Source organism: Tursiops truncatus, chromosome 19 (assembly GCF_011762595.2).
Source record: "Tursiops truncatus isolate mTurTru1 chromosome 19, mTurTru1.mat.Y, whole genome shotgun sequence".
NCBI classification, from domain to species: Eukaryota; Metazoa; Chordata; class Mammalia; order Artiodactyla; family Delphinidae; genus Tursiops; species Tursiops truncatus.
In genome coordinates this window covers 6,783,663-6,810,063 of record NC_047052.1, presented here as the reverse complement: position 1 = coordinate 6,810,063, position 26,401 = coordinate 6,783,663, and the positions used below count along the sequence as shown (strand labels likewise).

General features: G+C 58.1%; 1 protein-coding gene across 1 annotated transcript in view; it reads left to right on the top strand.

Moving 5' to 3' along the window:
• Window positions 1-26,401, top strand: part of CMIP (c-Maf inducing protein) — a 237,231-nt gene that overhangs the window by 206,829 nt on the left and 4,001 nt on the right. The window contains exons 10-19 of the mRNA XM_033846140.2: window positions 4,912-5,265; window positions 13,812-13,877; window positions 15,170-15,196; window positions 15,498-15,546; window positions 18,004-18,111; window positions 20,735-20,851; window positions 22,489-22,629; window positions 23,453-23,500; window positions 24,542-24,688; window positions 25,534-25,639. Of these exons, the coding sequence (XP_033702031.1) occupies window positions 4,912-5,265; window positions 13,812-13,877; window positions 15,170-15,196; window positions 15,498-15,546; window positions 18,004-18,111; window positions 20,735-20,851; window positions 22,489-22,629; window positions 23,453-23,500; window positions 24,542-24,688; window positions 25,534-25,639 (1,163 nt within the window). The remainder of the gene's footprint in view (window positions 1-4,911; window positions 5,266-13,811; window positions 13,878-15,169; window positions 15,197-15,497; window positions 15,547-18,003; window positions 18,112-20,734; window positions 20,852-22,488; window positions 22,630-23,452; window positions 23,501-24,541; window positions 24,689-25,533; window positions 25,640-26,401) is intronic.

The following is a 26,401-nucleotide window of genomic DNA, read 5'->3' as shown; positions in this document are numbered from 1 at the left end:
GCACAGATGGCATCTTCTGCAGCCGCCCTGTCCAGTTGTTCAGGTGGAGTACTGCACAACTCGGAGAGGACCGAAATGTGTCTAGGCATCGCTAGAGCTGGGAGCATCGCAGGAGTGTATTTCAGTCCTTAAAGGAAAGGCAGTGGAGCATCACTGAAAACCTGTGCAAACAGGGCAACATGAAGATGTCATGCTGGTCATTCCCAGGTGCCTGTTCCATGCCCTACAGCATGTTATATTAAAAGCCAAAAAAAAAAAAAAAAAAGGAGGAGGCAGTAGAGAGTAAGGCATGGCCTGTACAACCATCCTCGGCATCCCTGTGTACATGGATGGTCACTTGCCCTTGGCCTCATACACCGCAGCTCTGGAGCTGATCCGCATGCATTTCAAGCCCAGGCCACCCCAGCAAGTAGGAAGAGCATCAGGGGTGTCACAGACTCGCAGGCTCCTTTTCCTCCTGAAGCCTCCGCCTCGTCCACCCTCCCCGGGCTCGCTCCACAGACACCTGACCTGGGACTTAGGTTTCGGGGCAGGAACAGGAAACAGCGCCTGCCAGCGTTTTCCCTCTGCGACTCCAAGGCTCTGCCTGGCTGCCCTAGAGCAGGGTTTCCCTGACTGGGGAGCAGGAAGCAGAATGGAATCTCTTTCCCAGTTCCCACCCTAGGAGAAGGGCAGAGATGGAAAGAACCAGAATTAGGACCCGTGCACACTGTACACAGCAACAGCCAGCCTCTGTCCTTCTCTCATCCTTTCAACACTTGTTTAGTGAGAGTCCCTGCTGTGCCAGGTGCTGGAGGTACAAAAGTAAACCAGCCGATGGGGCCCCTGCCCTCCCAGAGCCGATGGTGTGGCAGTGGGTGGAGGGGGTGGGAGTGAGAATGCGATCGATTTCATCAGGGCTGTGATGAAAGACGCCAGAGGCGTAATTAACGTGGTTCACGGCAAGGAGTCTCAACCCTGGCTGCGTGTCAGAGTCACCTGGGAAGGCTTTACAGAAGCTAAACACACATAAACCCTGGGACCCAGGTCTCATCACTTTGGTATATTCATCAGAAGGCACGTACGAGAAAGTTTACAGCAGCATTATTTGTAATAGCCCCAAACTAGAATCTGCCTCAACCCCGGTGTCCTACAATAGTAGAACGGGTAAGTTGTGGTGTGTCCACACGAAGGCACACTGCAGGACAGCAAGAATGAACAAACTAGTGCAACCAGCCAGCAGCGAACTAATCTTACAGACATAATATGGAGGAAAAGAAGCCACACCCGAAAGATACACAGAGTGTGAATCTCGTCCCTTGAGTTTCAAGAACAGGCAAAACCAATCTCTGGTGATAGAGGCCAGAATGGTGGCAGCCTCGGGGCAGGGACTTAGGCGGAAAGGCGTGAGAGGAGCTTCTGGGTCCTTGGAAATGTTTCACATCTTGACCTTGGTCAGTGCTTCTCAGCTGGGGGCAGCTCTGACCCCCAGGGGATATCTGGCAACGTCCGGAGACATTCTGGGCTGCAGAAGGAGGGGCGCTGCCGGCATCCAGCGGTGGGAGTCGGGGGTGCTGCTGAACACGCTGCCACGCACAGAGCAGCCCGGAATCCTCTGAACTGTCCGGCCGCAGATGTCCGAAGTATGGAGAGGAGGAGCCCTGGTCTGGTGGCTGTTTATTACACAGGGGAACTTGTGATAGTCACAAAGCTCTGCACCTACGATTTGTGGACGAGACTGGCCTGATGTTTCCCCCGGGGTGTGCTGGAGCCCAGGCACACTTGGAAGCACATCTCTTCCCAATTCCACAGTCAGGGATGGCATGTTGGTAGCGTGACTTCAATCATGGTGGGAGTATTTACACCAAGAAAATTGGCAAACACTACCAGTCAGGGCTCCTTTCTTTCTGGAGACTTTGTTGTTAGACATTTACCCTCATCCCACTGGTTATATCTTAAAGAAGAAGAAGAAGAAAACAAGGTGCCTGGGCCCCACCCACTGCAATTCTGATTTAATTGGGATGTCCCTGGCATCGGGTTCTTTCTTTTTTTTAACACCTTAGGCAAGTGGAGTATGTGGCCAGAGTTGAGAACCGCTGCTCTAGGGGGAAGTGAGGAGGGGATTCTGCAGGGAGGTGATATTTAAATTGACACCTGCTGGCTGTCAGCAAGGCAAGAGGACAAGACGTTCCAGGCAGAGGGAACGGCATGTGCAAAGGCCCGGCAGTGCAGATGGAGCTGCCATTGGTCACACGTCCTACCCATGGTCCTTAAACACCTGCTTAAGAGTCCCCTGGAGCGCTGCTTGAAAATGCAGACTCCTGGACACAGCGTTTCCGGGCCAGGTCCAGGAATCTGCATTCTTAAACTCCACAAGTGATCTGCTCCACGCTAAAGGCCACTGCAGGGGAGGAAGTGAAGGAAACTGAGTGTGCCCTGAGCAGAGAGAGGGGCAGAGGCAGAAGACGAAGTTGGAGAGGAAGGCCAGGCCATGGATAGACTCGTACCACTGAGCTTCTCCCACCTCCACCTCCCGTGCTGAGCTGCTCCTGGGGTCATGTCAGCGGGTCTGCGGCAGGGCCTGAGCCTCTGCTTGTCTCATAGACTCCCAGTAATGCCGCTGCTGCTGGTTGGGGACCGTGCTTTGAGTGGCGGAGCTGTGCCTGTGTGTCAGTTGTGGAGGTTTTATTCTAAGGGCGTTGTAGTCGCCGATGGGTTTTAAGTAGAGAAGGGACTTGATGAGGTGTCAGTTTCCAGACTCCCCTCTGGCTGCCGCTGCAGAGGCCAAGCACGACCTTGGGGATCCCAGTAGGCGGCGGTTGCTACTAGGTGCCCAGGGTGGAGGCCCGGGGAGGACGAGGCGGGCCTGCTGCCTCCCGCTCAGGCCTGCCCTGATTCCCTGCTCAAGACAGCCCAGCCCCCGCGCAGCCCACAGTAGCTGGGGATCCAAGTTCTGCCCTCACCTCCCCCAGGAAATCACGCTGAGGGATGCAAGACCTTCCCTAGGCTCAGGTCCATCCCACCCCCTCGGTCAGTCCCTGGAAGATAAAACCCCGTGCCGTCTACCGGGCCCATCTGCGGCACTCTCAGTAGGTACGTGATGTAGGTACGTGATGCAGAAGAGAACAGACAACTTGACCCAGGTTAGCATAGCTCGCTGGAAAATCGCCCGATCTAAGCCAAGCAGCCTTGAAAATCCACTCCTAAATCCCAGCAAAGGCAAAGGGGATGGAGCTGAGTACTGGAGAGCAAGTTTGCCCTGAGTAACTACACCACATCCTCCACCGGACCACACACAATTTTCCATCAGGCATAGAATTCTCGGACTTTAGCTAAAGGGTTTTGTTTTTCCCCAGCAAAGCTCAGAGTGTATTTATCAAACATCCTTGGTGGGCTCAGCTCAGGCCTGGCTCGTGGCACGTGCTGGACAAACTCAGGCCCTCTGAGCACACTGGGTGTGAGTTCTGTGCTTGAGCCGGTCCTTGTGCACAGGGAGCACACGCGTCTCTTTGGAAGCACAGGCGCATGCGTGTGGCCCATTTAGGGAAGGACTGGACGAGCAGCTGTTTGTGATCATATCATCGTGCTCTGAGTCTCTTGGAGCAGTGGGCTCAACCGTGACTGCACACACAGGAAGCCCTAAGCATGACTGGTGTCCGGACTCCACCCTAGAGATTCCGACCTACTGGGACATTAGGATGTTTAGAAGTGCCTCAAGGGACACTGGTGTCCGGCCATGGGTGGAAGGTTCTGGCACAGGGGCAGGAAGGGTGAGAGCGGCGGGTGGAAGAAATCAGGGAGGACTTTATGGGGGAGGAGGACCTGCATGGGATCATGCAGCATCTTGGACATGCAGTCAGAGACCTGGTTTCAAATCCACTCCTCTCCACTTACGAGCCGTGTCATCAGGGTAGTCATTTGACCTCTGGTAGCATCTTTCCTCACCTATAATGTGGAGATGGTAATACCTACCGTTCAGAGATATCTGAAAATGTGTGGTCTGCGTGATAGCACTTAGCACCGTGCCAGACCAGGGGCACCAACAAAGGAAGCCCGTTGCTGGAGTTACCTTTGTCCTGACGCGCGCCTCCCCGTAATGTTCGGAAGCACCCAGTGAGGAGGCGCTTTACCCAGACTCAGAGCTCTGACAAGTCCTGCTATAAAGAGGCCCAGCATTTCCCAAACACATGTGACCTCAATGATGCCATAGCGCACTTTCCTCAGCTAACACCTGTTAACCCCCTGCACAAGCATTGTTCCTCTAGGCGGTGGAGATGCTGCAAGGGGCGGGGTGGGGGGTTAGCCCAGAGCGGTGGGGTGCTACAGACAGGAGGGACGTGCAGACTCCAGGGGACTAGCATCTGGGGTTTGGGATCCCTTTGAAGGGTGTTCCCAGGTGGAGGGCAGAAGCTGAGCTTTCTCACCCAGCAGGGATGGGGCCGCAGAGGTGGGGCCTGGGCCTTGCCCCGAGGATATTAGGGGGAGGGGGACAGTTAGACCACAGGAAGCAACTAGAAGCAAAATCGCTAGTAGGTCTCATAGGTGCGTCCGGAAGGTGGCCAGGGAAGGCATCTTGGTGGAGGTGAACACCAGGGGCCTTATGGGTCTTGTGTAGAGGTTAACATCACTTACTCGTTCCACAAACGTGTCGACTGCCTGCTATGTGCTGGGACTACAGCACGTGCCTCGATGACAGGCAGCCCGGTTTGGATGCCATCCCCACCTCTCCCTGTCTGGAGGCCTTGAGGGAGCCTGTCTCCTCGCTGGTGGGGAGGGATACAGTAGCACCAGCTCATCGCACCGCTGTGGGGTTCCGGGGACACTTAGCCGCGTGCAGCCTGGCGCTTGGAAGCAGCCACTAGATGGCAGCTCACGGCTTCTGTGACCCGCCCCCAGGGCCCGCACTCACGCCCCTCTCCACCTCTCCCCCAGCCGCGACAATTCCCCCAGCCTGAAGGAGATCCGGAACGGCTGCCAGCAGCCCTGCGACCGGAAGCCCACCTTACCTCTGCGCCTTCTGCACCCCAGCCCGGACCTGGTGTCTCAGGAAGCCACGCTGTCCGAGGCGCGGCTCAAGTCGGTGGTCGTGGCCTCCAGCGAGATCCACGTGGAGGTGGAGCCCGCCAGCACTGCCAAGCCGGCGCTGACGGCCAGCGTGGGCAACGACAGCGAGCCCAACCTCATCGACTGCCTCATGGTCAGCCCCGCCTGCAGCACCATGAGCATCGAGCTGGGCCCCCAGGCCGACCGCACGCTCGGCTGCTACGTGGAGATCCTCAAGCTGCTGTGAGTGTCCCCCGGCCTGCCTGGTGCCCTCGGGTTGGGGAGGGGGCTTGCCGCTGGCTGGAGGCGTGCAAGGGTGGGCGTGCTGAGTGCGGGTGCACAGGATGCAGAGGTAGGGTGTGAGGGCACTTGTTTCGGGGTGTGTGCGTGCAGGGCTGTGTGTGTACGTGCATGCTCGAGGATCTGGACACGTGTAGGGTACAGGCACAAGCATGATGTCTACACCTGTGTCCATGAGTTTGAGAATGTGTGAGTGTGTACGCCTGCCAGGATGTGCTTCAGCGCTCGGGGCCCGAGTATGTCTTGCGTGTGTGGACACCTCTGCGTGTTGTGTAGGGTGTGGGCTCGTTCTGAATCTGCAATTGTCCTTGTGTGAGTGTAAGTGGCTTTGGATGTATGAGGGCATAACAGCATGTGGGTGATTGCCTGAGTTTCTGTGTGTTGTGTGTGTCTGTGTGTCTACATATAGGAGTTGGATATGGGAGGGATGTGGATTTCTCTATAGGGGCAGTATGTGTGTTTCGACTGCCTGTGAGTGTACGTGCACACGTGTAGGTGTGTCTGGGTGCTTGTGCTGCTTCTGTGCATGAGTGGCTCTGAGTGCAACACGTGGGTATGAGCATTCGTGCACAAGAGCTGGAGTGTGTGTGTTCTCTGTGTATGTGTGCAGATATGCCCATGAGCCAGCATGTGGGTGTGTTTCTGTGTCACACGATCCATGTACGCTTCGCGTATGTGGTGCGTACTGGCCGTCGGGTTCCAGCAGCTGTCCCCATGCAGCCTCATCCGCCGGGCGGGGGAGGGAGCATGGCATGCGGATCAGGCTCCACGCGCCTGGCTGGTGGGAGGAGTTCTAAGCAGGAGCCGGAGACCAGTCTGCTCTGAGTGGTGCTTCTGAGCTGGGTGCTTTGGACTGTGCCTGCCCCTCCCCGAGCCTCAGTTGTGTGACTCTAGAATGGAGGGGGTCTTAGTCTTTGACCCCCAAGGGTCTTTCCAGTTCCACCATTCACACCCCAGACCCGTCTCGGACTATGTGCGCCTGGGGGGGCCTTGCTGTCCACTCCCTTCCGCCCCGCGCTGAGCTCTGCAGTTCTGTGGACCAGCCGGGCCGGGAGAACCCAGCAGACGCCTCCCCCACTTGCTCCCACCAGCTCTGTCCTTCAGAACAGGACTTGGCGCCACTTGCAGGGCTGGGCATTGCCCGGCGCAGCGGGTGGTGGCACGTGGGCTTTTCCGAGGGGTTGGGGGCATGACGGCATGGTCGCGTCTGACCGATGCCCGGCGCTTATCTAATGTCAGGGCACCAGGGCCCCTCGATCTGGGGGGGCCTGCCTCCTGGGGCTCGTCAGTGTTGCCGGGGTCACACTGAGTCCCTGCGTCGTTGTTGCTCGTCTCTGCGGCGTTCGTTCTGCTCTCATGAACGGGGTGCTGCCCGGAGTGTGCTCATGGTCCGGAGGGTGGAGGCTACCTGCCGGTTGCCTGGTGAGCTGGTGAATGAGAGCTGCCTAGGGGTGCCCCTGTTCACGCTCTAAAAGCGAGGCCTGTGGTGTCTGTGGAGGTGAGCACGTGTGTGCACACACAGGCGTACACGTTACGCAGTGGCTTCTCGCGATTGGAGGTGACTCTGGTTGCAGCATCCCCAAACTCTTCCTCTGCCCTTGCGTTGGCCCCGGAGAGGAGAAGGGGAGGCCTCCCTTGGTTCCGGCAGCCAAGGCCAGCTGAGGGCACGACCGCGATTAGCGATATCCCCACCCGAAGCGGATTCAAAATTCTGCTCAGAGAGCATCTCCGAGAACACGTCTCAGTCTCTTTAAGGCTGGAGGAGTCCCCGCTTTCTCCCAGGGTGGCGGCCAGCCCTCTGAGGGACCGGCCAGCCGCGGCCCACATCTCCTTCTCATCTGGCCGGGCCCGGCTCTCCTCCTGCGGCCCCTGACTCCGGCTGTTTTCCACAGACACCTGGAACTCCCAGACCTTCTGCCAGTTCGGGCCCTGACTCATTCTTCTCATTAAGCACTAAGGATTTGAGTTTCATCATGCAGTTGACACACATTTTTTTTCCTTCTTCATAAACATGCTCATGAATGAGGACTCTGTTCTTCCTGATCTGCTTCCAGACCTCCTGCCTGCCCGCATTGCCCAGCTGCCAGGTCATGGGTGGGGGTCAGGGGGCCCGTCAGAGGCTGCCTGCTGGGCGCTGGGCGGCGTTCCTGACCACTGCTCAGGGTAGCACGTCCCGCCCCACCCGGAGATCTCCACGAAGCAGGGTTTGTACGTCCAGAAGCCTTTTTCACCTTGGGGGAGCACAGAGCGCGATGTGGGCCTGATCACTTCTTTCCCTAGCAGCTTTCCTTTTCTAACCCTGCTGCCTGCTTGACTCACTGGCCCACTGGAGGGCCTCACATGTGTCAAACCCGCAAAACCCCAGCAGCTCAAAGTGCTCCAAAGCATGATACGTTGGAAAAAGCACAGATTCAGAGCCAGACTGCCGGGTTCAGGGCCCAGGGGTGTCAGTGTTAGCTTGTGACCTTGCACTGGTTACCCACCCTCTCTGAGTCGAGCTGCCCCCAGCCATCAGAGGGCATGGCTTCGGGCCCCAGCACAGAGCAGGTATCTTGCAGGCATGGACACTGGGCAGATGGGAGTTACTACACTTTCTGACTACAACTGTGTTTCCTCTATTTTAAGGTACCATTGGGAGTAAGACACATCATCGATTTAATAACAGCACTTTGAGAGGGGAAAAAAAAAGAAAAAAACCCACGAATGTGGCATTCAGTGCAGACTCAGTTTGCAGGAAGCGTGCATCTGAGAATTGAGGAAATGCGGCCATAGGACTTAGTCTGCTGTGTAACTGCAGGCAGTGTTCTTGGCTTCTCTGGGCCTGAGTTTTCTCATCTCTAAAATGGGTGTCTTCCTCAGAGGGGCTATTGGGAGAATTTAGGACTTGGTGAGAGTGGACTGCTGTTTTCAGTAGGACGGCTCCCCAGATGAGAGTAGTGTGTAAAGAATGGAAGGACAGAGGCTCTAATGTGGAATTGAGGGGTCCTATCAGTGCATTGTGGGGGCCAAAGAAGCCATGCTTAGAGCCTGGGCCCAGCCTGGCAGACCGCGTCCACAGGAACAGGCGGGCACCACTCCATCCCGAGAGAGTGGACAGGGGCCCTGATTAGTTGTGTTCCCATCAGAGGGCCCTCAAATAGTTAGAATTTAACACCATTGGAAAGTAACGTAAACTGCAAAACGTTCCCTGGAGACTCAGAAAAGGAAAACTATTCCCAGCACAGGTCAAGGCTGACTCTGAGATCATCACCCTGTGAGGCCCAAGCTGGGTGGTACGATGGAAAGAATGTGGACTTTGGGAGCTGGACAGAGCACGTTTGGCCTATAGTTGTTCGGATTCCAGCTCTTAACCTCCTGGGCACGTGTGTGTGGTTCACACTTTTGTTTACCCACTTATTTATGCATTCTTTCACCAAACACTTACAGCACACCCAGGTGGGCCAGGTTCTGTGCTAAATGCTGGGGACCCAACGCCCCCTGCTCTCATTCCCTCTGAATCTGAGTAGCACCAAGTTCTGAAAGCAGCGACATTGCCTGCCCGGTGGGATGGAGCGTGGGAATCTCCTGGCACACGTGTGGCCACAGGCAAAGGGATGCCCTTCCGTCCAGGAAGAGAAAAGAGCCGCCATCGTGAGGGAGAGCTGGGAGATGGGCACATCCACTGTTTTCTGATCAGCTCGAATCTGGCTACTTGTTACTTTTGCAAACACATGGATTTTAAAAGAGGCCTCGTTGGGCTGGAGGTCAGCTGGAAGACGCCTCACCCCTCGGGGCCTTCAGGGAAAATGCAGATGGACTTGGGGTTGTCCTCGTGACCGGGAAGCACGATAGTGACTAGAATGTAGAAGGCAGGCGCCGGGGACATCGCCCAGGACCTCCCTGCTCCGTGAAGGACTGGCACAGCCAGATAGCGCAGCTCTGCTGAGCGGAAACGCCCGGAGTTCAGTGCAGGGAAGGGGGACTGTCTGGGGGCTTGGAGACCCTGGCGGACAAGGAGTGGCTGGAATAGCCTCCAACAGGCGGAGAGATGGAGAAGGAGGTTGCAGGCGACCGCGCGGCCAGGATGAAGCCCGTGGGTGTGGCTGGGGAGTCTGATGAGGCTCTGGGGTGGGGTGGACTGGAGCCCAGTCAGCATCTCTGCCCTCACGCGGGTCCTCAGGCCCCAGACACCACCGCTGCCAGCCGTTCCTCCAGGTCAGCTCACCGTCTGCCAGCCGCTGTCTTCCCAGTGGGACTCGGGGGCGGGAGCTGGGTGCCCGGGGGCGGGGGTGGAAGGACCACCTCACCTCCTTGGTTGAATGTCAGCCAGACTGGGGTCCAATCTTCCCCCCCACCGTTCAACTGATCATATGATTTCAGACAATGAGTCCGCCTCTCTGGGCCTCGGTTTCCCAGTTGTGAAATGAGGATAGGGACGCCTGTCAGTGCGTGCTGGCTCTCAGGGCTGCCTCGAGAATTCAGTGAATTCGTGTGTGCCACGCGTTCGCCACACCACCTGGCACCCTGCAGGCTTGCGGCAAGGACAGGTACCCCCATCCCCACGGTCAGCATCTCCGTGCTTGGGCTTCCGGTGAGGGTTTTAGATGAGGTCTGCAGAGCAGCAGAAATACGTGTGTGTGTGTGTGTGTGTGTGTGTGTGTGTGTGTGTGTGTAGTGTATGTATGCGTATAGATGGACTGATCAGTTTGGAAAATTTCAGATGCAGATTCCTGGGGCTTGTGGCCACTCTGTAGAACCCGGACACTCCCTAGAGCATTTGAGGCCAGTGGATCTGCCTACAGCCCTGGAAGGTCCCTGGTGGGATGACGAGGCAGAGAAGGGGGGTTTGCCCAGGTCCCCAGCTTCAGAGATAAAGGCCACTCACTTCTCACCTTGGATTTTAATCCCTGGGCCAGCTAGTTGCCTTTGGAGGGAGCAGATACTTGTGCGTGTGATGGCAGGAACAAAGCAGAATGAGCTGTGTCCCTGACACACCCTCCTGGCGCCCTGGGCTGCATTAGGTGCCTCGCTCATGGTCTTCTAGAAAGGCCATGGACCTCCCCTTGGTCTCCCAGGCCTCGCTGTGCCTAGCTCACCCCCAGGGGCCCCTTTGAGGACCCCACCAGTGCCCCACCCCAGGGAGCCACACACGGCATTCTCCAGGCTGTGGCCGTGACAGAGCCAGGGTTCAGGTTGGGCGCTGCGGCACACAGCCGTCAGGGCCAGGCCTGCCCGTCCCAGACCCGTGTGCTGGGGGCTTCGGCTTCTCGGAGGCTTGCTTGGCCCCCCGTGCCCTCAGGCTGGTGTGTTCTCCCCATGCCATGCAGAAGATTCCGTGAAATCGGGGAAAGAGTCTGCTTGGAGGAAGCACCTTGTCCACGGGACAGCTCCGAGCTCTGGTCTAACAGCACCTGTCAAGCTGGGTTACAATTCTACCAAGTGTGCATTGTCTCTGCCGGGCCAAGGCGGCCGCCCCAAATCCCCGGAACCACTCTGCCCTCATTTCCCACGTCCACCCCTCACCGGCCCAGCTTGTCTCTGGTGTTACCTATGCGCACCACCACCACCACCACCCCCGCCGCCCCCGCTCCCCTCCCAAGCAAGAGAATGGAAGTCCTCAGCCATGTAGGCTCTAAACCGCTCGTGGAGAGCAGCCCGAGGCCAGAGGGCTGGATTTCTTGCTCACGGAGCCTCGTTCAAGTCCAGCTTCTCCCCTCATGAGCTCTGTGATCTTCAGCAGGTGTCCTGACCTCTCTGGGCCTCCATTTCTCATCTGTAAATGGGGGTTATAGGATTAAATGTGTGCTGCTTGACACCTGAGGCCCATCAGAGGCCCTCGGGTTGCTTAAGGCACCTGGTTCACTCTCCCCTTCCTCCCTGAGCCCAGGAAGGCCTGGCTCTCCTGTCCTTCCTGCAGGTGGGCTCAGGCCTCTCACAGCCCGGCCTGCAGCTCTCCCTTCCACCCCAGGTCAGCCTGGCCTGCCAGCCCTGAGGCCAGCACTGCTCTCAGGATGCTCCTGACAGGCGCTCTGCTGGCCACAGGGATCCCACGCCCATCCCTTGGGCCTGGCCAGGCCCCGGGCTCCTAGCTTCCCAGTCTCTGCCCAACACACCCACCATGTACGCTAAAATGGTCAGACCGGACATTTGGAGTAAGTCCAGGGGCCAGCTGCAAACTTGGAGCTGGGCAGGGCCCAGGCCAGGAAGGAAGTCCGTCTGCCTCTGCCTCTGCCTCTTCCTTCACCCCTGCGTCCTCCCCCTGGTCCTGCGTGAGCTGCCATGACAGAGCCTTCAGGAGGCCGAGCTCCAGGCTGGGGAGACACTTTCACCTAGACCCCTGCCCCAACCTCCCACCGAGCTTAGCACCTGGACCCGGTGACACAACGCTGTTCATTGATCACCTCCCCTTCCTCCGGAGTGAGCCATGGTCGGGGCTGTGTCTGTCCGGGAGCCCAGCAGGTGCCTACACACCGGGCGCGGCCACAGCTCCTCTGACACCCACTCTGATTATGGGTGATTTAAACACTCCGTAGAGATTCCTGTATTTAATGGCATTTCTACATTGAACATATTTTTTTAAAGCAAAAGAAAAATGAGTATGTGCCCCTTTTGAGAAAGGGAACAGGGCCTGCCTCTGCAGGTGGAAACAGGGGCCACGAGATGTGTTGTTCACTGGGCAGGAGCACAGACACGGGAGCCAGGCTGCTGGGGTCAAACCCCCAGCTCTTACCGACTGTGTGGCCTTGGGCCAGTGCCTGTCTTCACCGAGACTCAGTTTCCTTGGCTGTAGAATGGGGATGGCGGGTGCATCCAGCTCACCAGGTCTCTGGGAGGAACACAGGGGCTGATCCATGTGTGTGCCTGGAAGGGCCCCTGGCTCGAGACAGGTGCTGTCTACAGTGTTTGCTCCTATTGCTTTTAGATTTTTCTGGAAACCATAAGTCAGTCAGTGACAGGTGGGAGGGAAAGAGGGAAGGGGTTTAGAGGGAAGACAAGCCAGCTGTAAAAATCACTGACCGCAGGTATGAGGTCGAAAGGGGTCTGTCTCCACGTCCTGATCTGGGCTCCCTGTGCCCATCCACCCTTGGGCAGCATAAAGCACACACCCAGCCTCGGGCACTGGAGTCCGAGGACCTGGCTGTGAATCCTTGCTCTGAGCGTCCTAGCTGCTTGAACTCAGGAGGCACGAGGGGCCTCGCTTTCTCACCTGTAGGGCAGGTGCGATACTCTTGTCCTCAAGTGCCTGTTCTGAGGACTAAGTGAGCCGGGCTGTGCCCACTGCCTGGCCTGGTCAGTGCTTAGTAACCCTCAGCTGGCAACACTGTCAGAACTTATCTCAGGCCACAGGCTTTTCTGGGAATTCTTTTCGGTGTGTCCGGAGGCTTTCCTCGGAACACTCCAGGGTGTGAGCTGGATTCTGAAGGCTGCCACTTTATCATCACTTTATTTGGAGGAAGGAGGGGTGGGAACAGTTCCTACGCCGGGGTTATCTAAACTGTGCATTGTTGGTGAGGGCGAATTATTTGTTCTGGGGGGTGAGAAGATCTTCCTCTTTTTTGGAATGAAGTAGAGACAGACATACAGATATAGTGTACTTAGAGAGCAATTAAGGAAAATGTTGAAAAAGCTCCTTGGGGCGGCGGGGGGCAGAGGGGTCCAACTGAATGAAAAGAAGGTTGAAAAACAGCAAATTCTGGGACTTCCCTGGTGGTCCCGTGGTTAGGACTCCACGCTTCCACCGCAGGGGGCACAGGTTCGATCCCTGGCTGGGGAACTAAGATCGCACAAGCCGCACGGCAGTGCCAACAAAACAAAGCAAAACAAACAACAGCGAATTCTATACATCAGGGAGCCCCGGGCCCACAGGACCACAAATTAGGTCTGGGGTCCGGGGCCGTCCTCTGCTTAGGCCAGGTTCCAGCACGGACCAAGGGGCTTAAACAACAGAAGTGTATTTTCTCACCGTTCTGGAGGCTGGAACTGTGGAATCAGGGTGTGGGTAGTGTTGGTTGTGTCTGAGGCCCTCTCTGCTCGGCTCACAGGTGGTCATCCCTGTGTGTGTGTCTGTGTCCTGATCTCCACTTACGAGGACACCAGTCCGGTTGGGTTAGGACCCACCCCAATGACCTCGTTTTACCTGTCACCTCTTCCTGGGCTCAGGTCCTGGGGTTAGGACTTCAGCGTACGAATCTGAGGGGGATACGTTTCAGCCCATGACAGCCCTCCGTGCTCTGGAAGATAGAAGGAACGAGGGTCTGGGAACCTGGGTGTGGTGGCAAGGAGGAGGAATCCGGGGAGCTGGGTGACTAGCCCTTCGGCGGCCACGGGGGAAGTCTCCAGAGAGGCTTACAGGCCTCGCGACCACACTGCAGACACCAGCTGCTTGTCCCTCGGGGCCCCTGGGAGCCGAGGTCGCCAGACTCTCGCCCCATCTTTGACCCTGTGTGATAACACACCATTAACCGCCCCTCGTCTAGACCAGCCCTGACCGTCGGCCCCTCTCGTTCCAGGTCTGACTATGATGACTGGAGACCGTCTCTGGCCAGCTTGCTTCAGCCCATTCCATTCCCCAAAGAGTAAGTCCCACACACGTCCCCAGCACCCTCCGGCCCTGAAAGGACAACCTCCGTCGGCCACCCCGGCCTTAGCAGGGGGACCGATCAGGTCACGGGACGCACCGGGGGACACCACAGACGACAGCGGGAGATGGAGATGGAGGTGTTGGTCCTCAGCTGTGGGACCCCGAGGAGGCTCACTCCCACCCCCGAAAATGGGGAAATCACGTGCTTGCATGGCTAGATGGCTTCACTGAGCTAAGAGTACAAAAGCCCTCCGTACCAGCCCCCATGCGGTCACGTCAGCGGTGTTTATTGTGCGTCAGATGGGCGTAGGAAAACCTGCCTCTCCCGTCTCCCGAGGGCCAGAGTAAAACTCCAGAATGGCTTTGCGTGCTGCGCGGCCACATGCTGAAAGCTCCCTTCGTACCCCCATTACGAGGATTAGCTCACGCCCCACAGTGAGCTGGGCCAGGAACGGACCCTTCCGTCTCTCCGGCCCTTATCCCAGTATTGAATTTATCGCGGGAAAATAGGGAGAAAACTCTCTGGTGGATAATGGCCTGAGGAGAAGGCTTTGTCTAAATCACCAGGCCCTAAAATGCCTGCAGGCCTGTTTTGATAGCTGTGAAGAAGCCGGGCCCCAGGAGGCAGCCCCGGGCTCTCTCCGGAGGAGCTCTGTGTTTATGAAATGCGGCCCTCTGAGGGGCCATTACACTCAGTAATTACGCCATTTGCCGGCCCGGCTGGTCCCTGGAGCCCCCCAGGATTTGAGACTGGAGAAATCCGACTCCCGAGAGCAGTGGCGTCATCGGCTGCAGTCGCTGTTCCCACAGCTGCGGGGATACACCTGACGGTGGGCCCATGAGGCGACTGGCCCTGAGAAGGGTCCCCGGTTGCCACTCGGATGAGTGGTGGTAATTAGCGCAGCCACGCCTTAGTGGTGGAACAGTTCACAAGCACACCTGGGTCCCTGGCGCCCACGTGCAGACGTGCTCACGTGCACCCCCCGGAGCGCCGCTTCTGCTTACTCTGAAGCCTGGTGCTCATGACTAGGTGCTACCGTCATCCCCATTTTACATTAGAATTACCCTCCTTTTCGAGTAAGCAGGGGCCCGGGGAGCTCAGCCCGTTCCCGTTCCTCTGCTCCATGTCATGTCAAGTGGGGACACGATGTCGGTGTTTCATGCTCAACTTCCCCTTCATTCTTGGAATCCGGCAGAAAGCCTGCCGCCCCCAGAGGAAGGACCCTGGGTCACTGTGCTGTTGCGAACGCCCTGCTCACTGCGGTTTTCCCTTTGTTTCCGTTGCAGAGCTCTCGCACACGAGAAGTTCACCAAGTGAGTATTTGGGCAACGCCCTTGTTACCTTCTTCCCGGACGAGTGTCCTCTGTCCTGCGGGCGTCCCCCAGCAGCCAGCCCTCCTTCCGGCCCGTCCTCGTCACGTGCCTTCTGGGAGGCAAGGATGGCTCCTCCCAGAAGTTCTCCCGGAGACGCGTGTCCAGGCCCGTCCAGGCGTCTCCTGATCCCGCCAGCTCAGCCGGTGCCCCGCCCCTCCCCAGCTCTGTCCTCAGCCCCCCATCCTGGCCCACCCCAGCCAGGACCCTGCGCATGACTCTGCCCCTACCCCGTCTCTTTCAGGGAACTGAAGTACGTGATTCAGAGGTTCGCCGAAGACCCACGACAAGAGGTGAGGCCTCCCTCTCGCTCGCAGGCACACGGTCCAGGCTGCAGCAGGGCGCATGTGGCTCTGTCAGGGCCCCCTTGTCCCCCGCGGGCATCCTTAACAGTTTACAAAGGCTCCTTTGCCTTGTGCATAAACACAGCCCCCAACCCAAGTGTCCAAGCCTGGCCCGTGATGTCAGTGTTTTACTGTAAACTGAGGCTCCCCAGAGGTGTTTCCCACCGGCTGTTTCTCCTTAGGGCACGGGCCATGATTTAGGGCCAGGCTGGCACCCGGGCTCCTAACCAGCTCTGAGATACGGCTCATCCTCTCTGGTCCTGCCGTTCTGAGTATCAGCGGGCCAGGGAAGATGTCTGAGCTGGGATCTGAGCCAGGTTTTATTTCCCGGGCATGGTGGCCTAGGGCCTCCCCGAGGGGCCACTCTGCCCCTCCAACAGCTGGGCTTCAGGGAGAGGGCAGCAGCCTTCCCTCCCAGAGCCCCTGTGTGTGAACAAGGACTCAGAGTGGGCTGGGAACCCACCCCAGCCGTTCTCCCATTGCATCGCTGTAATGACAGCAGCAGCCTTCGCTGGGTGCTCACGCTGTGTCAGGCACATGCGTTCTCTCATTTAATCCTCACAACAACCCTGTGACTAGGTGCTACCATCATCCCCATTTTACATTGGAATCACCCTCCTTTTAGAGTTGAGAAAACGGGGGTTACATGCCCGAGATCACACAGCTGGTACATGGGCCGAGGCCCCACCCTCACCCAGGGGTAGTTAGGCTCCAGAAGGGGCGAGCCCTGCAGCGTGCACAGCGGGCCAGGCGGGGGCTGCCCTGAGGTGCTCAGGCCCCTTCTCTGTGCACACGGAGTCTGGGGCACGAGGGGTCTGGTTCCCAGGCGGGGACAGAGGTGGACACGATGCACCACTGGCGGAGCCGGAGGATGAGGGAGGGAGTTCTTCTCGGTGGAGCCAGAGTATATTCTAAGAGACCACACTATAAAGCCTGGTTCGAGAAGGATCTAGAAGGATCTAGTTCTAAAACACCATGATTCTACACCTGACTCCAAAAGCGATCCTCAGGCAGAAGCCATAGACAGGGAGCTTTTAAACGTCTGGGTACCAGCGATGGTCTCCGTTCTTCTTAACCCTGAGCCTTCCCTCGCCGTGCGTGAAGGCAGAGTCTCAGAATTCCCCTGGAAAGTGAGGCTTCATTTCAGACACCGACTTTGAAGTTGATGAATAAAAGTGGTACCAGCTGCATCCCAGAGCGGAGCGGCAGTGCCAAGTGCCAGGAGGGAAACTTCCCAGCCCGGGTAACACCCGGGAGGCTGCTGAGGACACGGCCCCCCAGCAGGCCCCTCTTGCCAGCCGTGCCTCCCGCTTCCGCCCGCCTCCTGCTCTGATTTCCTCTCCTGCTTCTCTTCCCCTCACTCGTCTCCCTTCCCACCTTCTCCCTCCCAGATGGAGCCACAGTTGTTTTCTTATAGATTCTCTGCTGTATCTGTTGAACAGAGTTTCATACTCTTGCTTCCTTGTTTCTTTAAGGTATAGCTAAGTTAGCGTCCGATAGTCTTCCAACTCAGAGGGGAAAGTCAGAGCCCTGCCGCCCCTGCTTTCTGTTTACTTGTGTGTGGGTTGTGATCAACTGAATATCTGTGAGTAAGTGACTCTTGGCAGGAGCTCGTCCTTCACTCTCTCCCTGCAATTACAGCGGGGCCGGGGTGGATGTGGAATTCCTCCCACATGTGTACACGTGTTTGCACACACGCACACACGCCACCCACACACAGACACGTGGAGCCCTGGGGAGGAAGCTGAGAGCCACAGAGAGAGCTGTGCTTCGGGCAGCACTGAAATTGCCCCCGACTCTGGACAGAGACCCTTTCTCCTAAGGAGAGAATGTCAGGGTCCCAGAGAGAGAGAGAGAGACATCGGCGGCACAGAGGCAAAGCCTGGGGACAGCACCCATGAGGGTGAAGTAGGGAAGCAGGCAGACCCCCAGAGGTAGAGGGGCAAACGCCCCAAAAGTGAGGGAGTGGGGCAGAGGTTCAGAGAGAAAGGAGAGCAGAGAGAGAGGAATTGGAGACACAGAGAGGGGGACAGACACCCAGACAGAGAAAAGAGAAAAAAATGCCCCCATCCAAGGTGCAGGAGAGAGCGGCACAGAGGTCCCTTTGCGCCTCTCTACCCCAGCTTGGTCACAGACGTGCTTTATTCAGGGCAGCTAAACAAGCCAGGGCCCGGCCCTCCATCCTGAGGAGCTGGAGTGCCCCTCCAGTTTATGGATATCAGAGTTTTTCCCAAAAGGCCTTCCGTGGAATTTAGTAGAAGGCTGGGCGGGTCTGGGCTAAACTAAGTTAAACCAGTTCCTTAACCGTGGGACTTGTCTGGGCGTTTGCCATTGGCGTGTGTGGATCGTGGGCCACCGTCGTCATGGGTCTGCAGGGGCTGACCAAGCGCTCTCCCCCTGCGGCAGGTCCACTCGTGCCTGCTGAGCGTGCGAGCCGGCAAGGACGGCTGGTTTCAGCTCTACAGCCCCGGAGGGGTGGCCTGCGACGACGACGGGGAGCTGTTCGCCAGTATGGTACGTGAGGGGCAGGGGTGGGAGTGGCCGGAGCCCCGGGCGGGCACATTGGCTTCCCCTCCCCTGACCAGTGAGAGAGCCGCCCCGTGCCCACTGGGGCCAGCCCTGGAATTTCCAGGCTGAAAGGATGCCGGTGATGAAGATGGTGATGGTGACGCCGGCCACAGGTGTCACTTCCTCATCTCTTACCTGAGCAGGCCCCGAGCCAGAGGCTCCCCCAGCAGCGTGAGGAGGGACACTTCCTATTACCCCATCTTCCAGACGTTACGGGTGTTAACTGCCCAAGCTCATGGGGTTCACTGCAGCGCGTTGCTTTGTTCAAGGGACTGAGCGCGTAATGGGCACAGGTATCCTAGAAGGCGCTGCAGATCCATCCGCCAGCTTGTCTGATCCTTGCCTCGTATCGCCAAGGTCAGGATGACCGGCCCACCTTGGAGATGAGGCATCTGAGATCCCCAGACCAATAACCGCATCCTTGGTGACTCCTGATACTTTCCTTGTGCACTGTGACCGACACCTCACATGCACGATCTTTCTTCATCTTCACGGCAGCCCCATCCCTTAACTACCTCTGTGTGCAAACGGGCACAGAGAGGTGCAGTGGCTTGCCCGAGGTCACACAGGCCTCCGGCCTCCAGGTTCCTCCCTCGGCCAGGCCCACGCTGTCCAGAGCCGGCCCTTCTTCCAGTAGCAGAGAGTGTCCATCTTGTGAAAGGAGGCACAGATGCCCCTTCCCCAGGGCAGATGCTCCTCTAGGCGGCCGGCAACCTCACCTAGCCCGCTTGCTGACGAAACCAGCTCCGTTCCACAGTCACTCATGCTCCAGAGCTTGAGGAAGGCGCAAGCCTAGGCCAGCCGTGGCTAAGGTTGCAGCCCTGCTACACGCTAGCCTAATGACCTCGGATCAGTAACTTGCCTCTCGGGGCTTCGGTTTCCTCATCTGTGAAACGGGGAGCGTAGTCCTGGCGTCTCGGGGTTACCATGGCGATTGCCTGCGATAATATATGCGAGGCACCGGGCCAGGGCCTAGCGCACAGTGAGTGCGCAGAAGTGACGGGTGTGGTTATTCTCATCCCTACTGGGCAGCCGGTCCAGTGGGCTGAGCAGCTCCTAGCGCTCTCCGCAGTGAACTTGGCAGTGTGTGCGCAGTGACGACAGACCCCAGCACTGCCTCTGGATCCTCTCTGGAAAGGGGCTTATTTTTAGGTTCCTTTCCTTACGCACTTGCTCTCCACTCCTCGCCTGCTGCCTGACGTGTCCCCTTCGAGTGCCCTGTGTGTCCTGAAAATGCTGGCCTTGCCTGCCTGCACCACCTCTCACAGGCTTCTCTGCTCTGATGTCACAGCTTCACCATGGCAACGCCCCGTGGTCCCCCCCGCCCCTTGGTGCGGGGACTGTGAGAGAGAGAAGTCAGGGAGCTGGCAGCTCCCCAGCCTGAGAGATTGCATTTGTATGCCAGAGTTGTTGGTGATGGAGCAGAAAAGAATATACGTGGGGAAGGAAGCAGGCAGCCCCTGGATGGTGATGCGTCGTTTCCATGGAGACGCATGGCACGGATGAGGTCCCCTTGATTAGGCTGCCGTTTCCAACCGCAGAAGGGCATTTGCTCTAACGTGAAGTCAGGGGGAGAGCACACCAGGTGTGTGGGCCTCCCAGCTGTTGGTTGGGGACCCTTGCCCTTGGGCACCCATCTCCAGATGCACCAGAAAGAAACACACTTTTCTTAATGGCCGCCCTGCGGATAACCCAAGATGGAGCAGAATTTGCCAGTTCTTGGGTTTCTGGGGCAGGCGATCACTCAGAATACCTTTGGGACTCACAGGGGGCTTGGGAAGGGGAGACGGGGCTCCGTACTGTTCCCTACCCTGCGTGTGAGGGGTGGGCCTGTGCACCCTGAGCAGGGGCTGCCGAGACGTTTCCGCCAGCTTTGACAGTGCCAAGACCCAGAGGGCCAGATGTCAGCAGAGTCCCGAGGGGGACGGGACAGGGGGCTTTTGTGTGTGTGTACGGAGCGGAGGTAAAACATATGTAACATAAATCTTACCACCTTAACCATTTTTTAAAATATTTTTATCGAAGTATAGTTGATTTACAATGTTGTGTTCATTTCTGCCCACCTGAACCATTTTTAAGTGTACATTTCTGTAGCTACACGTGCACCGACAGTGTTCTGCAGTCACCACCACCATCCATCTCCAAACCTTCATCTTCCCAAACTGAAACTGTCCCCGCTGTAAACACTAGCTCCCCACGCCCTCCCGCAGCCCCGACACCCCACCCCACCCCCGCTTCTCCTTTCTGTCTCTGTAGTCTGACCCTAGGTCCCTCCCATGAGTGGGACCCTACAGGATATGTCCTTCTGTGAGTGGCTTACTTCACGCAGCACAGTGTCCTCGAGGTTCATCCACATGGGAGCCGGTGTCAGGGGTGGCGGGGGGGTGGGTCCTTTGAATCCCCTGGGGAGAGTCTGGTGATCGTTGCAGATGCAGTGTCCGGACTGGGTGTGGGGTGTGTCTGATCAGTGTCTTTTGGTCTCACAATCCTTGTAGCACGTAGAAGGCAGGCACTACGGGCCACAGCCCACGCGGTCACTGCCCTTCACCTGGCCCATCTCTCCTCACAGGTGCACATCCTCATGGGCTCCTGTTACAAGACCAAAAAATTCCTGCTCTCCCTGGCAGAAAACAAGCTGGGACCCTGCATGCTCCTGGCGCTGAGGGGGAACCAGACCATGGTGGAGGTAAGGAGCTGGTCCGAGTCCCTGGTAAGGTTGCCAACTCTCCCAGGACTTCATCCTTGTTGATGGAGCACCTTCTAGGAGCTTCTAGGAGCCCCGAGTTATTACAAGAGCTGGGGACACGGCAGCAGATGAGGCAGGCACAGCCCCAGCCCTCCTGAGCTTAGCGGGAGCTGGAGACCTTCATCAAATCGTCTGCTAATTTCATTTTAATTTCACTTTTTGATCCACGTGGGTCCAAGGGATCGATTGGGTAGGTTTCTGTTCCATTTGTCTGTTGCTGCAGAACAGACCACCCCCAAATGGGGGCTTCAAACAATAATGCTCATTTATTTGCTCCTGGGTCTTATTTGCTCCTGGGATGACTCATTTATTTGCTCCTGGGATGACTGGGCTCAGCTGACCACTTCTCACTCTGAGTGTCTCATGGGGTCGCAGTCAGATGGGGGTGGGCTAGGTCCTCCCAAGGCTGCTTCCCTCACGTGTCTGGCACTGGCCTGAGGGGACTCGACCAGCGGAGGCTGGAGCAGCTGGGCTGCCAGGCCGCCGTCCACACAGCAGCCTTGGTCGTAGCCGTCCCACTCACCAAGGAGCACACACCAGCCCCGGGCACTCATGTCACCTCTGTCTCCCCCAAAGTCCCCAGAAGCCTGGGGCTTCCACAGCCACTGTCCAAAGAGACCTGGCAGAAGCTATATCTCTTTTCCTGACTCAACCTCAGAAGTCAGGCAGCATCACTTCTGCCACTTTCTGGCCATGAGAAGTCGGTCCCCGGGACTTCCCTGGTGGTCCAGTGGTTAAGACTCCACGCTCCCAATGCAGGGGGCATGGGTTCAATCCATGGTCAGGGAACAAGATCCCACACGCATGCCGCAACTAAAGATTAGCATGCCACAACTAAGACCCAGTGCAGTCAAATAAATAAATAAATAAATTTAAAAAAAAAAAAAAAAAGAAGTGAGGGCTTCCCTGGTGGCGCAGTGGTTGGGAGTCCGCCTGCCGATGCAGGGGACGTGTGTTTGTGCCCCGGTCTGGGAGGATCCGACATGCCGCGGAGCGGCTGGGCCCGTGAGCCATGGCCACTGAGCCTGCGCGTCCGGATCCTGTGCTTCGCAGCAGGAGAGGCCACAGCAGTGGGAGGCCCGCGTGCCGGAAAAAAAAAAAAAAAATAGAAGTGAGTCACCGAGGCCAGGCCCATAGTCAAGGGGATGGGAATTAGACTTCACCTCTCAGCAGGGAGAGCATCAAAGAGTTTGACTCCCAGAGCTTTCCGTGGAAAAGCAAGGGATAGAAAGAGGTGTCCTGTCTTTCGGGCTCTACCAGGCCATAGGGGCCCGGCGTGCATGGTGCCCACAAGCGTTAACCAGGAGCTCCCACGCGCTGAGTGTGTGTGCACTAATGTTCCCGTTACACAGAGGGGACACCGGGGCAGGCGATCCCCCCCGGCATCGCACAGCGGGAAGTGCGGAGAGCGGGGTAGAGAACAAGACCTGGGAACGCATGGGTGTGCCGAGCTTGGCCGCCTCCCGAGGCGTGAGGGGCTCTTGGGACAGGCTGAGGGTTCAGGCCTCCGCGCCTTCGAGGACCAGCCCCGCCCAGAGCCTCGGGCTGGCGGTAACTCGCCTCCCGGCTCTTGGCAGATCCTGTGCTTGATGCTGGAATACAACATCATCGACAACAACGACACGCAGCTGCAGATCATCTCGACCCTGGAGAGCACGGGCGTGGGGAAGCGCATGTATGAGCAGCTGTGCGACCGGCAGCGGGAGCTGAAGGAGCTGGTGAGTCCACGCCCGGCTGCCCGGCCCGGCTCCGGGGCTCCCCTGCCCAGCAGCGAGAGCGTGGCTGCAGTGAGCAGGGCAGAGCCCAGGGTCCGTGGCACCTGTGCCGGCCTCCACCGCACTGACTCCTCCTCCAGACCCAGAGAGGTCGAGATTGCCACCCGCCACTTTCCAGATGATCAGAGAGGCTGAGTCTGTGGCCCAAGGTCAAACAGCCCATATGGGCCCGCTCACAGCCACATCCTGTGTCACCCTCCGAGCCAAGCCTGGCAGTGGCTGTCTGTGCCCCTCCTCCCTCCCTCCCTCCCTCCCTCCCTCCCTCCCTCGCCCACTTCCCTCAGGCCCTTCATTTCAGGGCACGGGGCTTGATTTCCGAACGCCAGCACCCGTACCTCCTGGCCAAAGGGCCTTCTCTGTCCACGGGCACAGCAGGACAGAAGTGGTAGAAAATTCACACCCCGTGGTCTCCTGCAGCAGCTCTCAACCAGTGACTGACAGGAGAAGTGGGGTCTCTCTGTGGGATGTGACTTCGCCACCATTTCCCCGAGGCCCAGGGGTAGCTGGGGTGATCACAGCCTCTTCCTTTAGGGGCCTTGTGGTCTCAGTTCCCCGCTCCCCTGCTGGGGTTTCTTGGGGTCGCCTCTCTGATACACCACCTGCCCTCAGACCTGGCCTCGGGGTCTGCCCCTGAGACAAAGACCACCATGTTGCCCGCCACTCCCAAGGAATACAAACAGTGCCATGAGAGGTGTTACTGGAGGTGCGGGTACCAGGTGAGGGCTCAGGGAAAAGTGGGTCGTAACCAGTCTGACTTCTGTTGCAGCAAAGGAAAGGCGGGCCCACCAGGCTAACACTGCCCTCCAAGTCCACAGTGAGTTGGTTTCATTCTCCTGCAGGGCTGGGAGGGAAGAAGCGGGTTATCCTCCCCGGTGGGGAACAGCAGACAGTGTCTGCTGGAGGTGATGGGAGGAGGTGAACAGGGACCCTATGGTACTTCCCTCCCTAGGAGGGAAGTGGGTTGCAGGAAACCAAACATTATGATAAAGGTTACTGTTGATATTAATGTTACTATGTGACCAGTTATTCATAATGATGACGATAATAGCTCATATACATTGAGGATTCACGTACCAGATAAATTGTGCTCATAGTTCATTTTATCTTATGACAAGAAGCCTATCGGGCTGGTGCCTCCTTCCCCATTTTACAAGGTCTTCAGGGATCTTAGTTCCTTCTATCCTGCTGCCCCACTGTCCTTGGCACATAGCTTCCACCTCATAGTCCAAACTGGCTGCTCAGGCTCCAGCCATCTTATCTCCATTCAAGCCAGGAGGAAGAGGCAAAGAGGAACACGCCCCTTCCCTTTAAAGACCTTCCTGGAAGTTCTGCGGACACATCTGCTTGTATACCGTTGTCCAGGTTTAGCACGTGGCCCCACCTAGCTGGGAGATTAGCCTTAATCCAGGGCAGCCAGTTGGCAGCTAAAACTCAAGGATTCTATCACAAAGATGGAAGGGACCCTCAACGACCTCAGAGTCTAGTGCTCACATACTCCTTGAAAGGGCCTCAGTGTTTGCAGGTGGGAAGTGGGCGCAAGATCCCGCCTGGGAAAGTGAGATGGTCGGACACACGTGCACACGCCTGTGGGAGGGATGTGGCCTCGGAACACCCCACTGGTGACTCAGGCTGTGGGTCACAGCTCCGAAGGCTTTCTCCAGCTAGGCAGCTGCCACCACGGAGACGTGGAGGCAGCCGCGCCCTCCCTGACACCCCGTTTTGTCCCAACCCACTGGACCATGCTCTCCTCCCCGCCACAGCTTTCTGTGGGGCTGGGGAGGGGAGGCTTAGGGCCTCGGGGAGCTGCTGGCAGCCCCAGGCCTCCTGAGACCCCGCCTGCCCGTCCCGTCTGCAGGATGCTGACTTGGCTCGTTTGCTGAGCTCTGGCTCCTTTGGAAACCTGGAGAACCTCAGTTTGGCCTTCACCAACGTAACCAGTGCCTGCGCTGAGCACCTCATCAAACTGCCTTCTCTCAAGCAGCTGAACCTGTGGTCCACTCAGGTACATGTGGCCCGCCCTGCCCCTGCCCCCTGTGCCCCCTCCGTGCCCACCGTGCACCCCTGCCCCAGGCCTGCCCTGCACCCTCCTCCATGGCTGGCTCTCTGCCCAGAACCCACGGGGCCAGTCGCTTCATCACCACGCCCCCTCCACGGCACAGCGCCCACGTCCCCCAGAGGGCCCCAGGCCAGAGAAGGTTTAGACCCTCGTGAAGCCCAGGGGCCCGTCCCACAGTTGGAGTCGCCAAGGCCCAGAGCAGGGGCGTGCCCAGCACAGCTGACACGTGACACAGGTCTCACACCCCTGCCCAGGGGGTGTGCAGGCGGCTGGTGGGTCTCCTCCTTGTAATGACCACAGCGCACGGTGCCCGCTGCCCGTGCTTAGTACCGACTGGGCTGTTAAACACGTACCAGCACGTGTGGCCTCCACTCCACTGTGAGGTGCGGGCCCTGCCGACACCTTCATCTCGCAGAAGAGACCCCGGGCGTTCCCAGCTGCCCTGCTGTCCCACTGTCCCACCCGGGGAAGGGCCACCTCGGCTCCCGCTAGTAGCCACGAGTCACTGAGTTCAAAGCCACCCTTGACAGACGGCAACACCGACTCCGGGGGGGGGGCCCTTGTCTGGTCCACGGCACTGGCAGAAGCTGGATTTGAACCGGGTCAGGGCACTGGAGTCTCTGGAGAGAAGCGAGAGCGGCCCAGGCCCTGAGGCGTGGAGGCCATGGGCCTCAGGCCTGGGCTTTGTCCTGTCTCCTTGCTCCGCCGCTGCCCCTGCCTCGGGGTCGTCGCCCCGGGTGCCCGGGGAGGCCAGCGTCAGTGTCCAGGCTGAGCAGGTCTCTGCCCCACAGTTTGGAGACGCCGGCCTGCGGCTCCTGTCGGAACACCTCACGATGCTGCAGGTGCTGAACCTGTGCGAGACACCCGTCACCGACGCCGGCCTGCTGGCCCTCAGCTGTGAGTCCCTCCATCCATCCCTTCATCCCCTCCTCCATTCACGCACCGTGCTGTGTGCTCCCGGAGCACCTCCCCCATGCCAGGCAGAAGTATCCCTGCCCTCGTGGAGCTGATGCTCTAGAGGAAAAAGGAAGAATGAGTGAGGCCCAGCCTGTGCCCTCCCGACGCTGTCCCAGCCCCTGAGGGCGATCGTGCTCCCCTGACCCACCACAGCAGCTGCAGCCCCAGCCACAGCCTTCACCCGGGAGTTGGTTAGAAATGCAATTCTCGGGCCCTGCCCCAGACCTGCTGACTCAGAAACTGCACTGTGACATAGTGCCGGGCAATTCTCAACGCACACTAAAGTTTGAGAAGCACCGCCCTAGTAGAAGGAGCCCCAAAATACTCGAGGCACGTAGAGCTGTCGATTTCTGTACCCTGACCCCAATCTACTAAACTCAAATCTTGGTTGATGTCGAGCCTGGGAATCTGCATTTCCCATTTCCAGGTCCATTGGTTTAGATGAGAGGCCCTGGGCCTCAGCTGGGAGGAATCCAGGAAGGCTTCCCAGGGAGGTGACTGGATCTGGGGGTGAAAGACACATACGTAGGAATTGACCGAGGGGGAGGCATGCTGGGCAGTGGGCATGACTCCTGCAAGGTTGTCGGCACGTTCCGGGTGGCTTGGGAGTGGCTGGGGGCGGGTGACGGGGTAATGGAGGGCAGAGAGGATGAGGTTTAGAGTCACAGCGGGGTCCACTGTCTGTAGTGCGGCAGGCAAGTT